This window comes from Cherax quadricarinatus, chromosome 45, assembly GCF_038502225.1.
Source record: "Cherax quadricarinatus isolate ZL_2023a chromosome 45, ASM3850222v1, whole genome shotgun sequence".
Lineage (NCBI taxonomy): Eukaryota > Metazoa > Arthropoda > Malacostraca > Decapoda > Parastacidae > Cherax > Cherax quadricarinatus.
In genome coordinates this window covers 16,199,796-16,224,526 of record NC_091336.1, presented here as the reverse complement: position 1 = coordinate 16,224,526, position 24,731 = coordinate 16,199,796, and the positions used below count along the sequence as shown (strand labels likewise).

Below are 24,731 nucleotides of genomic sequence, written 5' to 3'. Positions count from 1 at the left end.
TAAAGAGACGCCAGAAACAGAGCTCTCTCCACAGTTATTCTGTGAGACAGGACTCCAGTGACTCTCAAGTTGGTCCTAGTGGCATTAAGAAACAGAGAAGAGAAGCAGCCCCAGAAAAGCAATTGGTACCTGAGGTGTTGATGGAAGAGGATTCCCCTTCCAAACTGTAAACAATCCAATCTCTCTCCTCCTCCAGTCTCCCATACACTAAGAAGAATCTCCAATAAAGGTAAGTGTTATGCTGTTAATGTTTCATTCATCATTTCCCATTGTATTGTTTATGTACTTTATCTATATTTCATGTAAAAAAATTTTTTGGTTTTAATACTTCTGGGTGTCAGGAACGGATTAATTGTATTTACATTATTTCTTATGGGGAAAATTGATTCGAAAATCGTAATTTCGATAATAGTAGCAACTCCAGGAACGGATTAACTACGAAAAACGAGGGACCACTGTACTTCAGTGATGAGTAACTATTATAAATTATAATTTACATATTACTGATACGTACCTTGCAAACCAGCTTCAGTAGTTGTAAATAATTTTAAGGTAGCTGCCTGTAAGCAACAGGTACCCATGTAACTGTTTGGGTGGATGGTGTCAGTGGAGAAGATGACATTTTAAAGTGAGTACCGTATGTTTTATTATTCCAGAATATGTTTGCCAAAACTGTTATGCACCTTATACGCTTATGCACCTTATGTGCCAGAGAATACCGTAAACTATGGAATGGAAGTCAATTTTCTAGTTACAGTACAACGAACTCACAAACCGGCTAGAAATATTCAACCACCATTTCAGTTACTACAGGATCATTAGTAATCATGATTTGCTAATGATATAAGATGAACAACAACACTGTCTAAAATTTTCCCCCTCCAAATATTGCGACTTATTGTACAATATTTTGATTTTTACTGTACATTTTTCTTCATCATGAAAGACTAATTTTAAAATTTCAAAATACAGACTGGATACAATTCAAACTATTACAATAAAGAAGAGACATTTTGGTTGGAAGACAATGCAGAATGGAAAAAAAAAAATGTGTTTTCCAATAAAATAGCCCCCAATGCAAAAATGGCCCATGAGAGAGAGAGAGAGAGAGAGAGAGAGAGAGAGAGAGAGAGAGAGAGAGAGAGAGAGAGAGAGAGAGAGAGAGAGAGAGAGAGAGAGAGAGAGAGACAGAGAGACAGAGAGACAGAGAGAGAGACAGAGAGACAGAGAGACAGAGAGACAGAGAGAGAGACAGAGAGAGACAGAGAGAGAGACAGAGAGACAGAGAGAGAGACAGAGAGAGAGACAGACAGACAGACAGACAGACAGACAGACAGAGAGAGAGAGGAGAAACCATACCACAGGCGGGGCTGGAACCCGCGATCAGAGAGTCTCAAAACTCCAGACCGTCGTGTTAGCCACTGGTCCAGTGGCTAACACGACGGTCTGGAGTTTTTGAGACTCTCTGATTGCAGGTTCTATCCCCACCCGTGGTATGGTTTGTTTGCAATCGTGTCATTATGATTTCGTGAGTCAGAGAGAGGAAAGAAAGAGACAGAAAGAGATATACACAATGACATCAAGTAACATTACTGGGTTAATAATCCGAATGAAGCCATCATCCAATTACAAAGGTCCTGAGAGAGGCAGCTGCAGTTAGTATATTAAGTTTAAACCCTATTAACTACAGGACAATCAGTGCATTCCACATGTACACTAGCATCATAAAGGTAAACTCGGTGCACATAAACTAGGTGTATAGGTATAGTACTGTGGTATGCTGCATAAGTCAAGGAAGGGGTTAGCGAACCTTATTTTGGTACACAGCCAGCAGGTGGGCCATTCTACTGTAGGTTAGTTGCTGCTGCCGCTGCTGTTCCTCAGCCCCCTCGTCCTCCAAGCTGCTGCTGCTGCACCTGCTGTGTCTTGTCCATTTCTCGCTCTCCTCCATGGCTGCTACTACAGTAGCCTGGTTGTACTGTTCCACCTCTTGCTCCGGCGTCATCTGAAGTAGTACATCATTATTTCAATTTACATTTATAATCCACTAACATACAAAACTTGTAATTTACTTTGCAACACCTGGAGGGCACCTTCAAAATTCAAATGCAATGCAATATGTTGTGATCACTTATCTATACTTACAAGGAATCCAGACCACAATGTATTTAATTTTAAAGGCACAGTACCATAAATATCCCGAATAAAATGATAAGAGCGAAACGTTGTCTCAATAAAAGTCTTCAGTGTGTTTTCGTCAGTGGCGGGGCCTAACATCACACATGGATTAAGTAAAAATAGTGTTTCAATATCTACACATCATCATGGTGCAAGGGTACATTTGTTGGGTTGCCGCCTGGTTAACCCTGGTTATGTACAAATACAAATAAAAGTACAAATATTTATTTCCTTGGGGAAGTGGAATAAGAATCTTTCCTCCGTAAGCCAAGCATGTTGTAAAAGTCAACTAAAATGCCAGGAACAATGGGCTAGTAACCCCTTTTCCTGTAACAATTACTAAAAAGAATAAGAAAATTGTCAATGTGGGAAGTCAGAATGTGCGTGGATGTTGTGCAAATGATAAGAGATGATTGTGGATGTTATGAATGAGAAGAAGCTGGATCTCCTGGCTTTAAGTGAAACAAAGCTGAAGGGGGTGGGAGAGTTTCAGTGGAGAGGAATCAATCGGATTAGGTCAGGGGTTTCAAATAGAGTTAGAGCTAAAGAAGGAGTAGCAATAATGTTGAAGGATAAGCTATGGCAGGAAAAGAGGGACTATAAATGTATTAATTCAAGGATTATGTGGGGTAAAATAAAGGTTGGATGTGAAAAGTGGGTTATAGTAAGCATATATGCACCTGGAGAAGAGAGAAGTGTAGAGGAGAGAGAGAGGTTTTGGGAAATGTTGAGTGAATGCATGGGGAGTTTTGAACCAAGTGTGAGAGTAATGGTGGTTGGGGATTTCAACACTAAAGTAGGCAAAAATGTTGTGGAGGGAGTAGTAGGTAAATTTGGGGTGCCAGGGGTAAATGAAAATGGGGAGCCTTTAATTGAGCTATGTATAGAAAGAGGTTTAGTAATAAGTAATACATATTTTATGAAAAAGAGGATAAATAACTATACAAGGTATGATATAGCACGTAATGAAAGTAGTTTGTTAGATTATGTATTGGTGGATAAAAGGTTGATGGGCAGGTTCCAGGATGTACACGTTTATAGAGGGGCAACTGATAGATCATTATTTAGTTGTAGCTACAGTCAAAGTAGGAGGTAGATGGGAAAAGAGGAATATGGCAACAACAAGCAAGAGGGAGGTGAAAGTGTATAAACTAAGGGAGGAGGAAGTTCGGGTGATATATAAGCAACTATTGGCAGAAAGGTGGGCTGGTGCAAGTATGAGTAGTGGCGGGGGGGGGATAGAAGAGGGTTGGAATAGTTATAAAAATGCAGTATTAGAATGTGGGGCAGACGTTTGTGGTTATAGGAGGGTGGGTGCAGGAGGAAAGAGGAGTGATTGGTGGAATGATGAAGTAAAGGGTGTGATAAAAGAAAATAAGTTAGCTTATGAGAGGTTTTTACAAAGCAGAAGTGTTATAAGAAGAGTAGAGTATATGGAGAGTAAAAGAAAGGTGAAGAGAGTGGTGAGAGAGTGCAAAAGGAGAGCAAATGATAGAGTGGGAGAGGCACTGTCAAGAAATTTTAATGAAAATAAGAAAAAATTTTGGAGTGAGTTAAACAAGTTAAGATAGCCTAGATAACGAATGGATTTGTCAGCTAAAAACAGGGTAGGGGAGTTATTAGACGGGGAGATGGAGATTTTGGGTAGATGGCGAGAATATTTTGAGGAACTTTTAAATGTCGACAAAGAAAGGGAAGCGGTAATTTCATGCACTGGCCAGGGAGGTACACCATCTTTTAGGAGTGAAGAAGAACAGGATATGAGTGTGGGGGAGGTGCGCGACGCATTACATAGAATGAAAGGGGAATGATGGGATCATGACAGAAATGTTAAAAGCAAAGAGGGGATACAGTGTTGGAGTGGTTGGTATTTTTGTTTAATAAATGTATGAAAGAAGGGAAGGTACCTAGGGATTGGCAGAGAGCATGTATAGTCCCTTTATATAAAGGGAAGGGGGACAAGAGAGATTGTAAAAATTGTAGAGGAATAAGTTTACTGAGTATGCCAGGAAAAGTGTATGGTAGGGTTATAATTGAAAGAATTAGAGGTATGACAGAATGTAGGATTGCGGATGAGCAAGGAGGTTTCAGAGTGGGTAGGGGATGTGTAGATCAAGTGTTTACATTAAAGCATATATGTGAACAGTATTTAGATAAAGGTAGGGAAGTTTTTATTGCATTTATGGATTTAGAAAAGGCATATGATAGAGAAGCAATGTGGCAGATGTTGCAAGTATATGTAATAGGTGGTAAGTTAATAAATGCTGTAAAGAGTCTTCATGAGGATAGTGAGGCTCAGATTAGGGTGTGCAGAAGAGAGGGAGACTACTTCCCAGTAAAAGTAGGTCTTAGACAGAGATGTGTAATGTCACCATGGTTGTTTAATATATTTATAGATGGGGTTGTAAAAGAAGTAAATGCTAGGGTGTTCGGGAGAGGGGTGGGATTAAATTATGGGGAATCAAATGCAAAATTGGAATTGACACAGTTGCTTTTTGCTGATGATACTGTGCTTATGGGAGATTCTAAAGAAAAATTGCAAAGGTTAGTGGATGAGTTTGGGAGTGTGTGTAAAGGTAGAAAGTTGAAAGTGAACATAGAAAAGAGTAAGGTGATGAGGGTATCAAATGATTTAGATAAAGAAAAATTGGATATCAAATTGGGGAGGAGGAGTATGGAATAAGTGAATGTTTTCAGATACTTGGGAGATGACGTGTCGGCGGATGGATTTATGAAGGATGAGGTTAATCATAGAAATGGCGAGGGAAAAAAGGTGAGTGGTGCGTTGAGATATATGTGGAGACAAAAAACATTATCTATGGAGGCAAAGAAGGGAATGTATGAAAGTATAGTAATACCAACACTCTTATATGGGTGTGAAGCTTGGGTTGTGAATGCAGCAGCGAGGAGGCGGTTGGAGGCAGCGGAGATGTCCTGTCTAAGGGCAATGTGTGGTGTAAATATTATGCAGAAAATTCGGAGTGTGGAAATTAGGAGAAGGTATGGAGTTAATAAAAGTATTAGTCAGAGGGCTGAAGAGGGGTTGTTGAGGTGGTTTGGTCATTTAGAGAGAATGGATCAAAGTAGAATGACATGGAGAGCGTATAAATCTGTAGGGGAAGGAAGGCAGGGTAGGGGTCGTCCTCAAAAAGGTTGGAAGGAAGGAAGGGGTAAGGGAGGTTTTGTGGGCGAGGGGCTTGGACTTCCAGCAGACGTGCATGAGCATGCTCGATAGGAGTGAATGGAGACGAATGGTATTTGGGACCTGACGATCTGTTGGAGTGTGAGCAGGGTAATATTTACTGAAGGGATTCAGGGAAACCGGTTATTTTTATATAGCCGGACTTGAGTCCTGAAAATGGGAAGTACAATGCCTGCACTCTAAAGGAGGGGTTCGGGATATTAGCAGTTTGGAGGGATATGCTGTGTATCTTTTTACGTATATGCTTCTAAACTGTTGTGTTCTGAGCACCTCTGCAAAAACAGTAATTATGTGTGAGTGAGGTGAAAGTGTTGAATGATGAAAGTATTTTCTTTTTGGGGATTTTCTTTCTTTTTGGGTCACCCTGCCTCGGTGGCAGACGGCCGACTTGTTAAAAAAAAAAAAAACTTACAATGTGTGGTTTACATGTTATAAGATTTTAATTACAAAGATGGCCACCATCGTGCCTAGGCACTTCGGGCAGACTAATACTAATTCTTACGCTCTTTTGATATAGTTAGGTACATACATAATTAGGCTTAAAATAGTTAGGTAGTCAAATCATTTAATATTACTACAAATGGCAGATTTAGTAATGGGATTCGATTTGTCTTGGCATGATACATTGTTTCTATGTACCATGCTGGTGTATGAATGACACTTCCTTAACCCAGGTACGACTCCCTACATGACACATTGTGCAAACATATGCTTGAAATTCTCAGCTGATCTGCCTCGTGATATTACATGGGAACTAGGTTATTATATCTGTAACCCCGTTTCAGAACCAGTGTTTGCCTATTTCTTTCTAAATTTTAAATGTTAACATCATAATCCATTTATTCGCACTGTTGAATTCACCAATTAGCTGTCACACCGCCTCATCTCATTCACCATTAGGGAAATGTGGCACTTGTTTTCATTTTATTCTTAGCTAATTCATTGAATATCCTAGCTTCTGATGTACTGAAAGGCTTCAAGCTCTATTTTCTATTCCCCTGTGAGAAAGGGGTATGTAAAGTTGTTTCTATTTTCAGAACCGTACCGACATCACCTTCATTCCACCACTAGTAAGACACATAAGAATGAAGGAACACTGCAGAAGGTCTACTAGTCCATACAAGGCAGGTCCTTATCAAAACTACCACTACCCAAGAATTTACTCCCGTACCCACGACACCAATTAAACCCAGCCCCTCCCACTCATATATTTGTCCAATCTCTTTTTTAAGCTATGTATAGCCCTAGCCTCTATCACCCTACTCGGAAGGTTGTTTCACGCATCCACAACTCTTCGAAAACCAGCACTTACCTATGTCCTTTCTAAATCTAAATTTATCCAACTTAAATCTGTTATTTCTGGTTCTTACCTGGTTCAACATCCTCAGTACTTTGTTAATAATCACCTTTGTTTATGTCCATCATCCACTTATACACTTCGATGATATCTCCTCTCATTCTACATCTCTAAAGAGAGTGAAGATTCAAGCCTCTAAAGTGTCTTCATATGGGAGATTCCTTAGTAAATCATTTTAGTCATTCTTCTCTGTATGTTCTCCAATGAATCTACATCCATCCTGCAGTAAGGAGACCAAAACTGAGCGGCATAATCTAAATGAGGCCTCACCAGTGATGTAAAGAGCTGTAAAATAACGTTTGAACTTTTGTTACTTATACTTCTTGAAATAAATCCAAGTAATCTGTTAGCCTTATTGTGCACACTTAAGCACTGTTGCCTTGGCTTTAGATTTCTGCTCGCCATGACAAGGCTTTTTCACATTCTGTATGATCAAGCTTTACTTCACCTAGTTTATAACTTCAAGAGCTATTTTCATTCCCAAGGACTAAGACTTTACACTTGTCCACATTGAATTTCATCTGCCACTTCTCAGACCAAGACATTAATTTGTCCAAATCCTCCTGGAGTTCACTGGTATCCTCCTCAGAATAAATGATATGGCCTATTTTTGTATATCAGCAAATCTGCTCATTTGTAGATGAATGGTTCAGAGAACCGACATGTTGATAAATTAGACACATGTGCAACTCTTGGGTATCTTTATTGAGGAAACGTTTCGCCACACAGTGGCTTCATCAGTCCATACAAAGGAGAATCTTGAAGAACAGGAGGAGAATGAGGTAATCAGTCCCTCAACCTTGTTCTTCAAGATTCTCCTTTGTATGGACTGATGAAGCCACTGCGTGGCGAAACGTTTCCTCAATAAAGATACCCAAGAGTTGCACGTGTCTAATTTATCAACATGTCGGTTCTCTGAACCATTTATCTACAAACCTGTCAGACACTGCAACTTCTTGGGATCTTAATACTTGAGAATTCTTCGCTTGTCTAATTCTTGGGCATGACCTACTTCAACATTGAAAATGCGGTAAAATGCGGTAACATTCATTGACAACTGGGACCTCTTCTATGGCAGAAATGACATGTATGCCAGGGACGGGGTTCACTTATCTAGGTGTGGGGTGAGAGCACTGGCCAATGCAGTGGAGGGAGCTGTTAGGTCTTTAAACTAGGAATAGTTAGTGGTATGGGTTTTTGCGGGAAAACTGTGAAGTTGCAGGGTAGTAATATGAGTACTAGGAGAACTAGTAATAGGCAAAATGAGGTGGATATTGGAAATCCAGTGGCACTGATTGACAAGGACAGTAATAGGTTTAGTGGAAAAACAGAAAGGAGAAGGAAGGGTAAAGAGAGAGTAGGGTCTTTAAATATTTATTACACAAATAGTCGCAGTGCTAGGAATAAGATGGACGAGTTGAGACTAGTTGCTAGTGCAGGTAACATGGATGTATTTGCCATTACTGAGACGTGGTTTAATTCAAAAAGTCGGGACATGCCTGCAGAATGTCACATCCAAGGTTTTAAATTGTTCCAAGTAGATAGAAGTGTCGGAAAGGGGGGTGGGGTGGCATTGTATGTCCGAGATCACTTGAACTGTTGCATAAAAATGGGTATTAAGTCAGAAGTAACACATACAGAGTCTGTTTGGATAGAATTTTCAGAGGGGCATGAAAAATTAATTTTAGGTGTGATATACCGTCCCCCAAATTTAGATAGGGACCAGGGGAGACTACTATGGGAGGAAATTGTTAGGGCCACAAGGCACGATAATGTAGTAATTCTAGGAGACTTTAACTTTAGTCATATTGATTGGAATTTCTTGACTGGGAATTTAGAATCATACGACTTCTTAGAAGTAGTTCAGGATTGTTTTTTGAAGCAGTTTGTGACAGAACCTACAAGGGGTAATAACCTGCTTGACTTAGTTCTGGCAAACAACGAATCCCTTGTTAATAATTTAGAAGTTTCAGAGGAACTGGGTGCTAGCGACCACAAATCAATTACATTTAGCATTGAATGGAAGTATGATAGTAGGGATAACTCAGTAACAGTCCCAGATTTTCGCTTAGCAGATTACGATGGGCTTAGAGAACACTTATCTTCTGTTGACTGGGGTAACGAAGAGAGCTATCAATATGACAGTTTTCTGAACACAATACATGCTGCTCAGAGAACGTTTATCCCTTACAAAGAAATTAGATCAAATAGAAATGACCCAAAATGGATGAATAATAGGCTGAAATATCTACTAGGGCATAAGAAAGGAATTTATAAACGTATCAAAAGAGGCGAGGGTCATCTTATGAATCAGTATATTGACATTAAGAGGGACATTAAAAAGGGGATAAGAAAAGCTAAAAGGGACTATGAAATTAAAGTTGCTAGGGATTCTAAAACTAACCCAAAAAGTTTTTTCCAGGTATATAGAACAAAAGTTAGAAATAAGATAGGTCCCCTTAAAAATAACTATGGGCATCTTACAGACAAAGAGAATGAAATGTGCTCGATTTTAAATAATTATTTTCTCTCGGTTTTTACAGAGGAAGACACTAATAATATTCCGGTAATTAATTTTTATAGTGGGCCAGAAGAAGATAAATTATGTAACATCACAGTCACTAGTGAAATGGTTGTGAAGCAGATAGACCGACTGAAGCAAAATAAGTCACCGGGTCCTGATGAGGTTTTTTCAAGGGTTCTTAAGGAATGCAAAATGGAAGTCTGTGAACCATTAACTAATATTTTTAATTTATCTCTTCAAACAGGTGTAGTGTCTGATATGTGGAAGATGGCTAATGTAATTCCTATTTTTAAAACAGGGGACAAGTCGTTACCGTCAAATTACCGCCCAATAAGCCTGACCTCAATTGTAGGCAAATTACTAGAGTCAATTATAGCTCAGATTATAAGAAGCCATCTCGATAAGCATAGCTTGATTAATGATACTCAGCATGGATTCACAAGAGGCCGGTCTTGTCTAACTAATTTATTAACTTTCTTCAGTAAAGCTTTTGAGGCTGTTGACCACGATAAAGAATTTGATATTATTTACTTAGATTTTAGTAAGGCATTTGATAGAGTTCCGCACCAAAGACTGTTGAAGAAAGTAGCAGCTCATGGCATTGGGGGAAGTGTGCTCTCGTGGATCGAATCATGGCTCACAGACAGGAAGCAGAGAGTGTCCATAAATGGGGTTAAATCCGAGTGGGGATCAGTAACAAGTGGCGTTCCACAGGGATCAGTCTTGGGCCCGTTGTTGTTTATAATATATATCAATGATCTTATGAAGGAATTACTAGTGATATGAGCAAATTCGCCGATGACACGAAGATAGGTAGGATAATTGATTCAAACGTAGATGTTAGGGAACTTCAGGAGGATTTAGACAAACTCTACTCTTGGTCAGAAAAGTGGCAGATGCAGTTCAATGTAGATAAATGTAAGGTTCTGAAGCTCGGGAGTGTCCATAACCCTAGCACTTATAAGTTAAATAATGTAGAACTTAGCCATACAGATTGTGAAAAGGACTTGGGGGTTATGGTAAGCAGCAACCTTAAACCAAGACAGCAATGCCTAAGCGTACGTAATAAGGCAAATAGATTACTGGGATTTATATCAAGAAGTGTAAGCAACAGAAGTCCAGAGGTCATACTGCAGCTTTATACATCATTGGTAAGGCCTCACCTAGATTATGCAGCTCAATTCTGGTCTCCATATTACAGAATGGACATAAATTCGTTAGAAAATATTCAGCGTAGGATGACTAAATTAATACATAGCATTAGAAATCTTCCTTATGAAGAAAGATTGAAGACTCTTAAGTTACATTCACTTGTTAGACGAAGAATGAGGGGAGACCTGATCGAAGTGTATAAGTGGAAGATAGGTATTAATAAAGGGGATATTAACAAGGTCTTGAGGATATCTCTCCATGAGAGAACCCGCAGTAATGGATTTAAATTAGATAAGTTTAGATTTAGAAAGGACATAGGAAAGTATTGGTTTGGAAATAGGGTAGTTGATGAGTGGAACAGTCTACCTAGTTGGATTATTGAGGCTAGGACTTTGGGTAGTTTCAAATTTAGGTTGGATAAGTGCATGAGTGGGAGGGGTTGGATTTGAGTGGGACTTGCACATCGGAGCTTATTTCTTGGGTGGCATTGAAAATTGGGTTGGTCAAATGTTTGTTAGTGGGATGAATTGTAAAGGACCTGCCTAGTATGGGCCAACAGGCCTGCTGCAGTGTTCCTCCTTTCTTATGTTCTTATGAACAAATGTTACACCACCTATGACTGCTGCACCTCTCCTGCCAACGGTTTATAAGCTCCTTCTCAGCACGTATGCCGCATTCTATTCAAGATTGATGGACTGACCACATCGACTCAAGGTTGAGGGACTGATTACCTCATTCTCCTCCTGTTCTTCAAGATTCTCCTTTGTATGGACTGATGAAGCCACTGTGTGGCGAAACGTTTCCTCAATAAAGATACCCAAGAGTTGCACATGTGTCTAATTTATCAAATCTGCTCATGTCACTTGTAATTCCTTCATCAAGGTCATTAATGTACATTATGAATAACTTAGACACATGTGCAACTCTTGGGTATCTTTATTCAGGAAACGTTTCGCCACACAGTGGCTTCATCAGTCCATACATAGGAGAAACTGGGCACCTCTAATTTATCAACGTGTCGGTTCTCTGAACCATTCATCTACAATCCTGTCAGACACTGCAACTTCTTGGGATCTTAATACTTGGGAATTCTTCACTTGCCTAACCCTTGGGCACGACCTACTTCCACATTGAACAAATGTGACACCACCTACATCTGCTGCACCTCTCCTGCCTACGGTTTATAAGCTCCTTCTCCACATCGACTCAAGGTTGAGGGACTGATTACCTCATTCTACTTCTATTCTTCAAGTTTCTCCTATGTATGGACTGATGAAGCCACTGTGTGGCGAAACGTTTCCTGAATAAAGATACCCAAGAGTTGCACGTGTGTCTAATTTATCAACGTGTTGGTTCTCTGAACCATTCATCTACAATTATGAATAACAATGGGCCCAAAATTGATCCTTGTGGAACCCCACTAGTGACCAATCCCCACTCAGATTTGACCCTATTAATGGAAACTCTTTGCTTCTATTGGTAAGCCATGCCTCAATCTTTGCTAGAATTTTACCTCCTACACCATGAGCTGTCACTTTTAAGTGTCTTTTTGTGAGGTACTCTATCGAAGGCTTCACTGAAATCCAAATACACAATATCATATTGCTGTCGTAACGCCCCTCAATCTAAGCATTTCCACAGTGTGCCAATTTTGCTTTCTCAGTCACTCTTCATTAAGATGGATTCTAGTGCTCAAGATTAGCATAGTCATGTTTCACATATCTATGACATATCTATAAGTTGTTAGGTAAGACACATATGCAACAGTTAGACAACTTTATTCCGAAACGTTTCGCCTACACAGTAGGCTTCTTCAGTCGAATACAGAAAATAGGCAGGAACAGTAGAGATGAATGGTTTGAAAAACCGACAAGTTGAAGATTGAGACACTTATGCATCAGGAAACGTTTCCATGGCTTCACAGTCCAATACAAAGAGGAAGGCGTAAGTGAGTAATCAGTCTTGGAGTCATGTGTTCATCTCTCTTGTAGAATGTACAGCATGGGCCGTAGACGTCTTATATACTGCGTGAAGCAGATGGATTTGGTACCATCCACTAGTCGAAGTAGGTCTTCGTCCAAAGGTTGAACAAGTGTTGAAGAATTCTTTGCAAGACCCCATGATGCTGCCGTGTACAGTTGTGATGAATGGTTTGAAAAACCGACAAGTTGAAGATTGAGACACTTATGCAAACCATTCATCACAACTGTCAGACACGGCAGCATCATGGGGTCTTGTTACAAAGAATTCTTCAACACTTGTTCATCCACTAGTCGAAGTAGGTCTTCGTCCAAAGGTTGAACAAGTGTTGAAGAATTCTTTGTAACAAGACCCCATGATGCTGCCGTGTCTGACAGTTGTGATGAATGGTTTGAAAAACCGACAAGTTGAAGATTGAGACACTTATGAATGGTTTTTCAAACCATTCATCACAACTGTCAGACACGGCAGCATCATGGGGTCTTGTTACAAAGAATTCTTCAACACTTGTTCAACCTTTGGACGAAGACCTACTTCGACTAGTGGATGGTACCACTATGACCCCGGCCTCCATCTGCTTCACATCACCTCACTACAGTATATAAGCCACGTCTACGGCCCTATGCTGTACATTCTACAAGATTGATGGACTGAACACATCGACTCCAGGTTGAGGGACTGATTACCTCATTCTCCGGCGAAACGTTTCGGAATAAAGTTCCCATATGCTCTAAGTGTTCAATCTTCAACTTGTCAAACCATTCATCACAACTGTCATCATGTCTTGTTACAAAGAATTCTTCAACACTTGTTCACGAAGACCTACTTCGACTAGTGGATGGTACCACTATGACCCCGCCTCCATCTGCTTCACGTCACCTCACTACAGTATATAAGCCACGTCTACGGCCCTATGCTGTATTCTACAAGATTGATGGACTGAATACATCGACTCCAGTATGATTACCTCATTCTCCTCCTCTCCTTACGCCTTCCTCTTTGTATTGGACTGATTTTTCCTGAATAAAGATTCCCATATGCTGCATAAGTTCTCAATCTTCAACTTGTCGGTTTTTCAAACCATTCATCACAACTGTCAGACACGGCAGCATCATACAAAGAATTCTTCAACACTTGTTCAACCTTTGGACGAAGACCTACTTCGACTAGTGGATGGTACAAGGGCTCGTCTACCTTTGCAGCCTGGCCTTAGGCAGGTGACCAAAACTACTCACCTAGCTGCGCTTGTAGGAGTCGAATTATAGCTCCTGGCCCTGCTTCTCACCTGATAACTCAGGTAGTCTTGCAAGGGAAAGTTAAATGATAACGTTTCCACTTGCATTACTAAATGTTTTGGCAACACTGTGACCCCCTTTCGCCCCCTGTTTCCCTTTCACGATCTCCTTTTCCTACCATCCGTTGCACGACCCCCTTCCAGTCACCCACATGACCTCTTCCCCTCACCCCTTTTGGGTACCTGGTGGTGACACTCACCGCCTCTACTCTCTCCCCAAACATCGGGGTGGCATTTGAAAGCATGCCTTGTAAACAGTCATTAACCCCCACCTCCCCAATCCAAACCTCATATGCAGCACAACCCCCACCCCTCTTCCCCATCTAATCATCCCCCCTCACCACCTGTACGGTTCCCGGAAGAATACCGTGGGACACTAAGGTTACGAAATGATGAAAACATACACAGCCAGGTATAACTACCCGCAAATATATAATGAGTGTGAGAGAAAGGATTAAATAAAATATTTGAAGTATTGGTGTTGGTGGTTACTACATTCACAGGAGGAGAAGGTGGTGGTACTGGAGGTTGTGGAGGAGGAGGAGGAGGAGGAGGAGGAGGAGGAGGAGGAGGAGGAGGAGGAGGAGGAGGAGGAGGAGGAGGAGGAGGAGGAGAAGAAGAAGGAGGAGAAGGAGGAGGAGAAGAAGAAGGAGGAGCAGGAGGAGGAGATGGTGGTGGTGGTGACAGTGGCGGCGAGGGTGGTGGTGGCGACAGTGGTAGCGAGAGTGGTGGTGGTGACAGTGGCGGCGAGGGCGGTGGTGGTGACAGCGGTGGCGAGGGTGGTGGTGGTGACAGTGGCGAGAGTGGTGGTGGTGACAGTAGCGGCGAGGGTGGTGGTGATGGTGACAGTGGCGGCGAGGGTGGTGGTGGTGACAGTGGCGGCGAGGGTGGTGGTGATGGTGACAGTGGCGGCGAGGGTGGTGGTGGTGGTGACAGTGGCGGCGAGGGTGGTGGTGATGGTGACAGTGGCGGCGAGGGTGGTGGTGACAGTGGCGGCGAGGGTGGTGGTGATGGTGACAGTGGCGGCGAGGGTGATGGTGACAGTGGCGGCGAGGGTGGTGATGGTGACAGTGGCGGCGAGGGTGGTGGTGATGGTGACAGTGGCGGCGAGGGTGGTGGTGACAGTGGCGGCGAGGGTGATGGTGACAGTGGCGGCGAGGGTGGTGGTGATGGTGACAGTGGCGGCGAGGGTGGTGGTGATGGTGACAGTGGCGGCGAGGGTGGTGATGGTGACAGTGGCGGCGAGGGTGGTGGTGATGGTGACAGTGGCGGCGAGGGTGGTGGTCGTGGTGACAGTGGCGGCGAGGGTGGTGGTGGTGACAGTGTCGGCGAGGGTGGTGGTGATGGTGACAGTGGCGGCGAGGGTGGTGGTGATGGTGACAGTGGCGGCGAGGGTGGTGGTGACAGTGGCGGCGAGGGTGGTGATGAAAGTGGCAGCGAGGGTGGTGGTGATGGTGACAGTGGCGGCGAGGGTGGTGGTGATGGTGACAGTGGCGGCGAGGGTGGTGGTGACAGTGGCGGCGAGGGTGGTGATGACAGTGGCGGCGAGGGTGGTGGTGGTGGTGACAGTGGCGGCGAGGATGGTGGTGGTGGTGACAGTGGCGGCGAGGATGGTGGTGGTGGTGACAGTGGCGGCGAGGATGGTGATGGTGGTGACAGTGGCGGCGAGGGTGGTGGTGGTGACAGTGGCGGCGAGGGTGGTGGTGGTGACAGTGGCGGCGAGGGTGGTGGCGGTGACAGTGGTGGTGAGGGTGGTGGTGATGGTGACAGTGGCGGCGAGGGTGGTGGTGGTGGTGACAGTGGCGGCGAGGGTGGTGGTGACAGTGGCGGCGAGGGTGGTGGTGATGGTGACAGTGGCGGCGAGGGTGGTGGTGATGGTGACAGTGGCGGCGAGGGTGGTGGTGATGGTGACAGTGGCGGCGAGGGTGGTGGTGTTGGTGACAGTGGCGGCGAGGATGGTGGTGGTGGTGACAGTGGCGGCGAGGGTGGTGGTGGTGGTGACAGTGGCGGCGAGGATGGTGATGGTGGTGACAGTGGCGGCGAGGGTGGTGGTGGTGACAGTGGCGGCGAGGGTGGTGGTGGTGACAGTGGCGGCGAGGGTGGTGGCGGTGACAGTGGTGGTGAGGGTGGTGGTGATGGTGACAGTGGCGGCGAGGGTGGTGGTGGTGGTGACAGTGGCGGCGAGGATGGTGGTGGTGGTGACAGTGGCGGCGAGGATGGTGGTGGTGGTGGTGACAGTGGCGGCGAGGGTGGTGGTGGTGGTGACAGTGGCGGCGAGGGTGGTGGTGGTGACAGTGGCGGCGAGGGTGGTGGCGGTGACAGTGGCGGTGAGGGTGGTGGTGATGGTGAGGGTGGGGGTGATGGTGGCGGCGAGGGTGGTGGTGGTGACAGTGGCGGCGAGGGTGGTGGTGGTGACAGTGGCGGTGAGGGTGGTGGTGATGGTGACAGTGGCGGCGAGGGTGGTGGTGGTGACAGTGGGGGCGAGGGTGGTGGTGGTGACAGTGGCGGTGAGGGTGGTGGTGGTGGTGACAGTGGCGGCGAGGGTGGTGGTGGTGGTGACTGTGGCAGCGAGGGTGGTGGTGGTGGTGATAGCGAGGGTGGTGGTGGTGGTGATAGCGAGGGTGGTGGTGGTGGTGATAGCGAGGGTGGTGGTGGTGGTGACTGTGGCAGCGAGGGTGGTGGTGGTGACAGTGGCGGCGAGGGTGGTGGTGGTGACAGTGGCGGCGAGGGTGGTGGTGGTGACAGTGGCGGTGAGGGTGGTGGTGACAGTGGCGGCGAGGGTGGTGGTGGTGACAGTGGCGGCGAGGGTGGTGGTGGTGACAGTGGGGGCGAGGGTGGTGGTGGTGACAGTGGCGGTGAGGGTGGTGGTGGTGGTGACTGTGGCGGCGAGGGTGGTGGTGGTGGTGACAGTGGCGGTGAGGGTGGTGGTGGTGGTGACAGTGGCGGTGAGGGTGGTGGTGGTGGTGACAGTGGCGGCGAGGGTGGTGGTCGTGGTGACAGTGGCAGCGAGGGTGGTGGTGGTGGTGACTGTGGCGGTGAGGGTGGTGGTGGTGGTGACAGTGGCGGCGAGGGTGGTGGTGGTGGTGACAGTGGCGGCGAGGATGGTGATGGTGGTGACTGTGGCGGCGAGGGTGGTGGTGGTGACAGTGGGGGCGAGGGTGGTGGTGGTGACAGTGGCGGTGAGGGTGGTGGTGGTAGTGACAGTGGCGGTGAGGGTGGTGGTGGTGGTGACAGTGGCGGGGAGGGTGGTGGTGGTGGAGACTGTGGCGGGGAGGGTGGTGGTGGTGGTGACAGTGGCGGCGAGGATCGTGATGGTGGTGACAGTGGCGGCGAGGGTGGTGGTGGTGACAGTGGGGGCGAGGGTGGTGGTGGTGACAGTGGCGGTGAGGGTGGTGGTGGTGGTGACAGTGGCGGTGAGGGTGGTGGTGGTGGTGACAGTGGCGGTGAGGGTGGTGGTGGTGGTGACAGTGGCGGCGAGGGTGGTGGTCGTGGTGACAGTGGCAGCGAGGGTGGTGGTGGTGGTGACTGTGGCGGTGAGGGTGGTGGTGGTGGTGACTGGCGGCGAGGGTGGTGGTGATGGCTGTGGTTTTATTACCAGCTGAGCAACACACGACCCACCACCAACTACGCCGGAAGTCTCAATAGTTTTCCGTCTCAAAAAAACTTAAATTAGGCTAATTTAAATGTCATAAACTAAATTTTACTTAATAAATTGGTACTTACATCATCGCAGCTAAAAAATAGGTCTTATATCTAAGCTAAAATGGGTTTGATTACATTGCCAAATGTTTCAAATTTTCCAGAGAATATATATATACATATACATAATTAAGAAAATCCTATTATATCCTATCCACTTTCGCCTTATCTCCAGAGAAGGCGAGAGACAGTAATAATATACACCTGGTCCCATATATGAACATTACCATAAACAATTATTATAATCAAAAAGAAGCGCTAAGCCACAAGGGCTATACAGCACCATAAACAATGATGAATGAATGAGACACCTGTGTAGCACTTGCGAATCTGTATTGGAGAAACGTTTCTGCAGCCCGTGACTTCATCAGTCCTATGCAGAGAAAAAACAGCAGATGTGAAAGAGTTTGATGTAATCAGTCCCTCAGCCTGAAGATGTGTTCAGTCCATCAGTCTTGATAAAAAGTACAGACTGTGCAAGAAGAAAGGGCTTATATACTGGAGACAGGGGTGGGGACACAGTTGGAGGCGGCGTCACTGATGAACAAAATCCACTAACTGGTGAAACATTTCCACAAGATTCCCAAGAGTTGCACAAGTGTCTCATTCATCAACGTGACGATTTTGTAAGTCATTTATATAATAATAACGAAGTGTAAAATAGACCCAGTAAAAAAAACGGGAGCCAGACGGCATAATAAGAGGTGAAAATTTAGACCCATGTGCAAACATCTGGGTAACTTTATTGTAGATGTTTCGCCATCCAGTGGCTTTATCAGTACAGATTATATGACATAATTTGAAGACAGAAGACCTATATACAAAATGTGAGGTAATCAGTCCCTCAGCCTTGTACTTGGTGTGAAGAGCACCGTAGTTGTGTAGATTCTGGAGCACAGGCAAGGTGCCTGGCGCTAATAAGAGAACAGTCAATTATCGTGGGCTTCGACTATTCAAAATTCTACCAGCAGATATCAAATATTGCCTAAACAAGAGTAGATGTACTGAAGTGTACAAATGGAAGACAGGAATAAATAAAAGGGATATAAATAACGCGCTGAAAATATATAATCATGATGGGACTCAGCAACGGGTTAAAGTTGGAAATTGATTTAGGGTATAGGAAGGCACTGGTTTGGCAATAAAATTGTAGAAGAGTGAAACAAACTTACGAGTAACGAGAACTATAGAAAATTTAAAAAATAGGTCGGACAAGTGCTTGAGTAGGTGTGGGGTAAGTGTGAGTAGAGCTTACCTAGCATGGGCCAGTGAGCCTGCCGTAGTGCTCCTTTTTTATGATCTTTAACAAGATGAAAATGGATTACTACCTCCACACTGTACAACAGGGATTCTCAACTTTTCGGCTTGATGCATTTTTCCATTTATCCCCTTCCTTCCATACAAAAAATTATCACCATCATAAAGGGACAGAAAAAACAAGGTCAAAAAGAAATTATTCAGGCTCTACACAAAAATAGCAATATACATTCGTATCACCACAGGTAAAAAAAAAAAATAAAACATTCTTTTTCTAAAGAAATAATTAAACAGTCCATTTTTATCACAAAAAAAAAAAATAAAAGCCAACAGAAACACCAGAAACATTATCAGTGGGAACACTGCTGATTCATTGAGTCAGTTTATGCGAGGAGCTGTTGACGACAATGTTACTCTCATATCGTCATCGGCTTTCAGTCGGTTCCTGGCCTTTTGTCTTCATTGCTAATAAACTCGAGAACCCTGATTCACATAAGTATGTACCTGGTACATCAAATATTTACCCTTGCCACGTAATTTTTTTTACCCCCAAGGGGTAAATTTACCCCTGGTCGAGAATCACTACTGTACAAGATCAACTAAGCTGTCATGGATATAGGGGGCGGCGGGGCGCCAACAGCCTGGTTGACCATGCAATTAATGGGAAGGCTTGGCCCCTGGCTGGGTCACGAGAGTAGGAAAAATCTCGAAACAGGTCATAGGTAAATCAGAGGTCTCAGGATAGTAATAAGTGAATGAAGTGGATGCGTCTTCTTACATTCACTACATTTTCCTGTAATATTTCTGATGAATGGTTTGAAAAACCGACAAGTTGAAGATTGAGAAACTTATGCAGCATATGGGAATCTTTTTTCAGGAAACGTTTCGCCACACAGTGGCTTCATCAGTCCAATACAAAGAGGAAGGCGTAAGGAGAGGAGGAGTATGAGGTAATCGGTCCCTCAGCCTGGAGTCGATGTGTTCAGTCCATCAATCTTGTAGAATGTACAGCATAGGGCCGTAGACGTGGCTTATATACTGTAGTGAGGTGAGGTGAAGCAGGCGGAGGCGGGGTCATAGTGGTACCATCCACTAGTCGAAGTAGGTCTTCGTCCAAAGGTTGAACAAGTGTTGAAGAATTCTTTGTAACAAGATCCCATGATGCTGCAGTGTCTGACAGTTGTGATGAATGGTTTGAAAAACCGACAATATGAAAGTTAAGACACATGTGCAACATCTGGATATCTTTATTGTAGTAGATGTTGCACATGTGTCTTATCTTTCATATTGTCGGTATTTTATACCTTTCTTGCACAAAAACCGACAAGTTGAAGATTGAGACACTTACGCCTTCCTCTTTGTATTGGACTGATGAAGCCACTGTGTGGCGAAACGTTTCCTGAATAAAGATTCCCATATGCTGCATAAGTGTCTCAATCTTCAACTTGTCGGTTTTTCAAACCATTCATCACAACTGTCAGACACTGCAGCATCATGGGATCTTGTTACAAAGAATTCTTCAACACTTGTTCAATCTTTGGACGAAGACCTACTTCGACTAGTGGATGGTACCACTATGACCCCGCCTCCGCCTGCTTCACCTCACCTCACTATAGTATATAAGCCACGTCTACGGCCCTATGCTGTACATTCTACATGATTGATGGACTGAACACATCGACTTCAGGCTGAGGGACTGATTACCTCATACTCCTCCTCTCCTTACGCCTTCCTCTTTGTATTGGACTGATGAAGCCACTGTGTGGCGAAACGTTTCCTGAATAAAGATTCCCATATGCTGCATAAGTGTAATATTTCTGTCTTACAATTTGTAAGGCCTGTCCGGAGACCGCGCCGGACAAGCGATGAACACCAGAGTCATTGACAGACATATACAATAATCTATTATTATTATTATTATTATTATTATTATTATGAGGCGGTAAGCCACTGTGGGTTATTCAGCGCAAGGAATGCTGGAGGTTCGATCATGGGTCCGCTTATCACGGATCTAAGGTATAAAAAAGGAATTCCTTCAGTACTGCAGGGTGGAGCCATAAGACTGGTGTGGTGAGTGGGTGGTAGAGGATGACCCGTAGAGAATGTACAACATTGCGTGATCCTTGCTTCGGGGAAAAATGTAGCTCACATTAAGGAAGAAACGTGAGTCAGTAAACAGGTGTAGCGCCATGTCATCCAGGGGAACCCCAGCCGTCTCCAGGCTACTGGGTCACGCATTCTCACACGTACGTTATCGAGACAGGTCCAGGAGCTACGAGTCGACTCCTGCAAAGACCCCTGTTTTTAAAAGGAGCATTTTTAGCACACAGGTTGTCTCCCACCGATGTAAGGTACCCCCCCCCCTCAACCAAAAAAAAAAGGAAAACATATTCACTGCTAAGAGAATGCAGTTCAGCGTGCTAGCTTGCGCAAATAGCCTGACTGGTCAAGCCCATCAACCAGGCTGCCTGGTCCGAGACTGATCCACAGACACCTTGATATTCAGACCATCAACAAGTGTAGAAGCGCTTAATTCGTTAAGTACACCTTGATCAAGCGTAGTAACAAATGCACAAGAAAATTCAACTTACATAAATCCCTTGACTTGATCCTAGGAAATGGAGCTAACCTTTCCTTCCTTAGATCAAACCTTACTGCCTCCTATACAAGTTTATCGCCTTCCCATGAATATAACACATCACAGGAAGAAAAACTGTGGGAAACAACTGAATATAGGCAGATCACCATAACAAAAAAAGAGCGGGGAAACTCTCCTAGTATACTGACAAACCTTTAAGTAACCCTAGCGAGGTGTTCACGGGTGTGACTAGTGCCACACAATTTTGTTAAGCCTCACATTCATTTCAATGATTGTTACTTTATATGTTTCTCTATATCAACAATAATTTCTGATGAGAACCGTTATATTTTAATATTTATCCTCACCAGGCACAGCATACCCGAGTATAACTGATGAAGACTATTTCTAAAAGTATTCCTCTCTAAGGTTAAAGGGCGAACTGTTTTAAAAAATCATAACGATAGTGTAGTGTCATAAATACAGAAATGCTAGGAAATGGCTCCCAAAGCTAGGAAATATGGCTTATTTAAGAAAGATTGAAAACAATGGTATTGTCAGATAGTAGCAAATAGACGCGATAAACAGAGTTAAGATGCTCAATAATAACCCACATGGAGAAAGATACTCGGGAGATAAATTAATCTGTATATTTCGATCCCCTTCAGGGATATTCTTCAGCAGAAGGGGAGTCGAAACATACAGCACCAGTGAGGTAATGGAAATATAAACACATATGCAGTATAATGTGATCCTTTATTGACAACGTTTCAGCCCACTGTGTGGGTGAAACGTTGTCAATAAAGGATCACATTATACTGCATATGTGTTTATATTTCCATTGTGTCGGTATTTTATACCATTTATTTCCACCAGTGAGGTAAAAAACTCACTTCCCCAGGGCACTGTCCTGGCACCTCTGCTGTTTCTTATCCTCGTAGCAGGCATAGATAAAAACACCCGTCACAGTTTTTGCATCATCATTTGCGAATGACACCAAAATAAGCATGAAAGTCACTTCTGTAGAAGACACTGAAAATTTACAGCAAGATATAAGCAGGATTTTCCAGTGGGCAGTGGAAAACATGGAAGATAAGACACATGTGCAACATCTGGTTATCTTTATTGTAGACGTTTCGCCATCCAGTGACTTTATCAATACAGATTCTAGGACATAATTAGAAAACAGTAGACAGAACATGACATTCAATAGTGATAAGTTCCGGGTGCTTAGGTATGGAAAGATTGAAGAACTCAAAAGGAACGTTGTGTACAAAACTCAAAAGGATCGTCAAATAGAATGAAAAGAACACGTGAAACACTTGAGAATAATAATGTCAGTGACATTTCTTTCAATGAACATAAGATTGAGACACTTATGCAACATATGGAAATCTTTATTGCTAGTACAACTGGACTGATGAAGCCACTGTGTGGCGAAACGTTTCCTCGGTAAAGATTTCTATATGTTGCATAAGTGTCTCAATCTTCAACTTGTCGGTTTTTTAAACCATTTATCACATATAAAGAACATAAGGCAAAGGTCACGAGAACTTTCAAAACGAAGAAAATAGTGCCAATGGTAACAGTTTTAAATAGCTCGTGCTTCCTCATTTGGAATATTGCTCAGTGATGACGGCTCCATTCAGGGTAGGAGAAATATCAGAGCTGGAACAAATACAGAGATCGTTTAAGGCCGGAGCGAAGGAGAGAGATACATGAAAACATATACTATTTGGAAGGTGCTTGAGGGCCTTGTCCCAGATCTGCACACTGCCTTAACAATATACTGAAGCAAGAGATATGGTAGGAAGTGCAAGATAAACCCAATGAAAAGCAGGAGTGTAGTGAGCACAATAAGAGAACACGGCATCAACATTCATGGCCCCAGATTATTCAACATCTTACCAGATGTTTAATAATCTGGGTAAGATGTTGAATATCAGAAACACTGCTGGGACAAGTGTAGAAATCTTCAAGAGGAAACTCGACAAGTATCTTCACCAGATGCCAGATCAACGAGGCTGTGATGGATACGTGGCGCTGCAGGCCACTAACAGCAACAACCTGGTTGATCAGGCAAGTACCAGAGGAGCTTGGCCCATGGCGGGGCTCCAGGAGAAAAACTCTCGGAACTCATCAAAGGTATCCTGAGTTTGTCTTCATGTGGGTTATTATTAAGCACTGACAAGTGTACATTACACTTTAGTTATTCAGATGTAAGATTTTATAAGAACATAAGAAAATACATATAACAATATCTATTAGCACCATCAACAACAGGAAGAACACTAAGCAGCAACTGTATCCTAACAAAAAATCTGTACCAAAGAACAGTAAAATTACTTTTAAATAGTGGGACAAATTACTGGAACACTACGAGCAGAGATCTGCCCCTTTAACTACTGTGCAAATAAGTAATCACAAATAGATACCAAGACATCATACGCAATTCACGTGTGAGGGGAGTGCCAGTCTGGTGTCCATACTTGATCAAACAAATAAACTGGAGAAGATTCAAAGGCTCGTGATGAGGTTTATAAATCGTGGGGGACAATATGTTTGTTGCAATAATTTCTGGTTTCCAAGACTGCTCCGGTGGTCTTTTTCTTCTCTGGTCAAGTAGTGGACCATCTTAAGTCATGTAAATGCTTTGAAAGTTTCGCTGTAATTCTTCACATACTTCTTTTGTCATTTTCTGTAAGTTCCCTTCCCACGTGGTGAGAGAGAGAGAGAGAGAGAGAGAGAGAGAGAGAGAGAGAGAGAGAGAGAGAGAGAGAGAGAGAGAGAGAGAGAGAGAGAGAGAGAGAGAGAGAGATTACGTGTTTCATCACCATGTAGTCGCAAGAGCAGAGCTGTCTCGTGGTGTCCAGTCTTCAGTACCACTGTCGTTATCGGTTTTAAGAAGCAAGACTGATGAACATATGTTGTCACAAGTGCACAACCCAGGGCCTGTCACCATAGCTCTCCTCTGAGTGAGAACCAATGACAACTTCTCGACATTTGTCATAACATCATCTGCCCAGAGGTCTTATTCTTAACCAGCCCACTGTGTTGGTGTGCACGCGTTTCCTGAGTGTTGGCGTGCGTGTGCATGCACTTTCTGTGCGTGTAAACACAAGTTCATAAATACATCACGTATGTGCAAAACTCAACAATTTCCCCGAAGGTAGACAGAGTTACCACCCACATGTCGAGACAAGAGTGAAAGGTAGAAAATATATATATATATGTTAGGTAAGACACATATGCAACAGTTAGACAACTTTATTCCGAAACGTTTCGCCTACACAGTAGGCTTCTTCAGTCGAATACAGAAAGTAGGCAGGAACAGTAGAGATGTGAAGACGATGTAATCAGTCCATCACCCTTAAAGTCGTAGAATTTGAGGTTGTCAGTCCCTCGGCCTGGAGAAGTTCAGTTCCATAGTCAGGAACTATCTGAAGATCAAGCGACAGTGGAGAGACTTAAATACTGTCTGAAGGAGAGGTGCAGGGTAGTAGTAGTAGT

The 24,731-nt window shown here is 43.8% G+C and overlaps 1 protein-coding gene across 2 annotated transcripts in view; it reads right to left on the bottom strand.

Annotated features, from left to right (window-relative positions):
- LOC128694807 (uncharacterized) overlaps positions 1-24,731 on the bottom strand; it is a 214,619-nt gene that overhangs the window by 26,016 nt on the left and 163,872 nt on the right. For both annotated transcript variants that reach the window (XM_070094325.1, XM_070094324.1), the window contains one exon: positions 1,811-2,005. In XM_070094325.1, the coding sequence (XP_069950426.1) occupies positions 1,811-2,005 (195 nt within the window). The remainder of the gene's footprint in view (positions 1-1,810; positions 2,006-24,731) is intronic.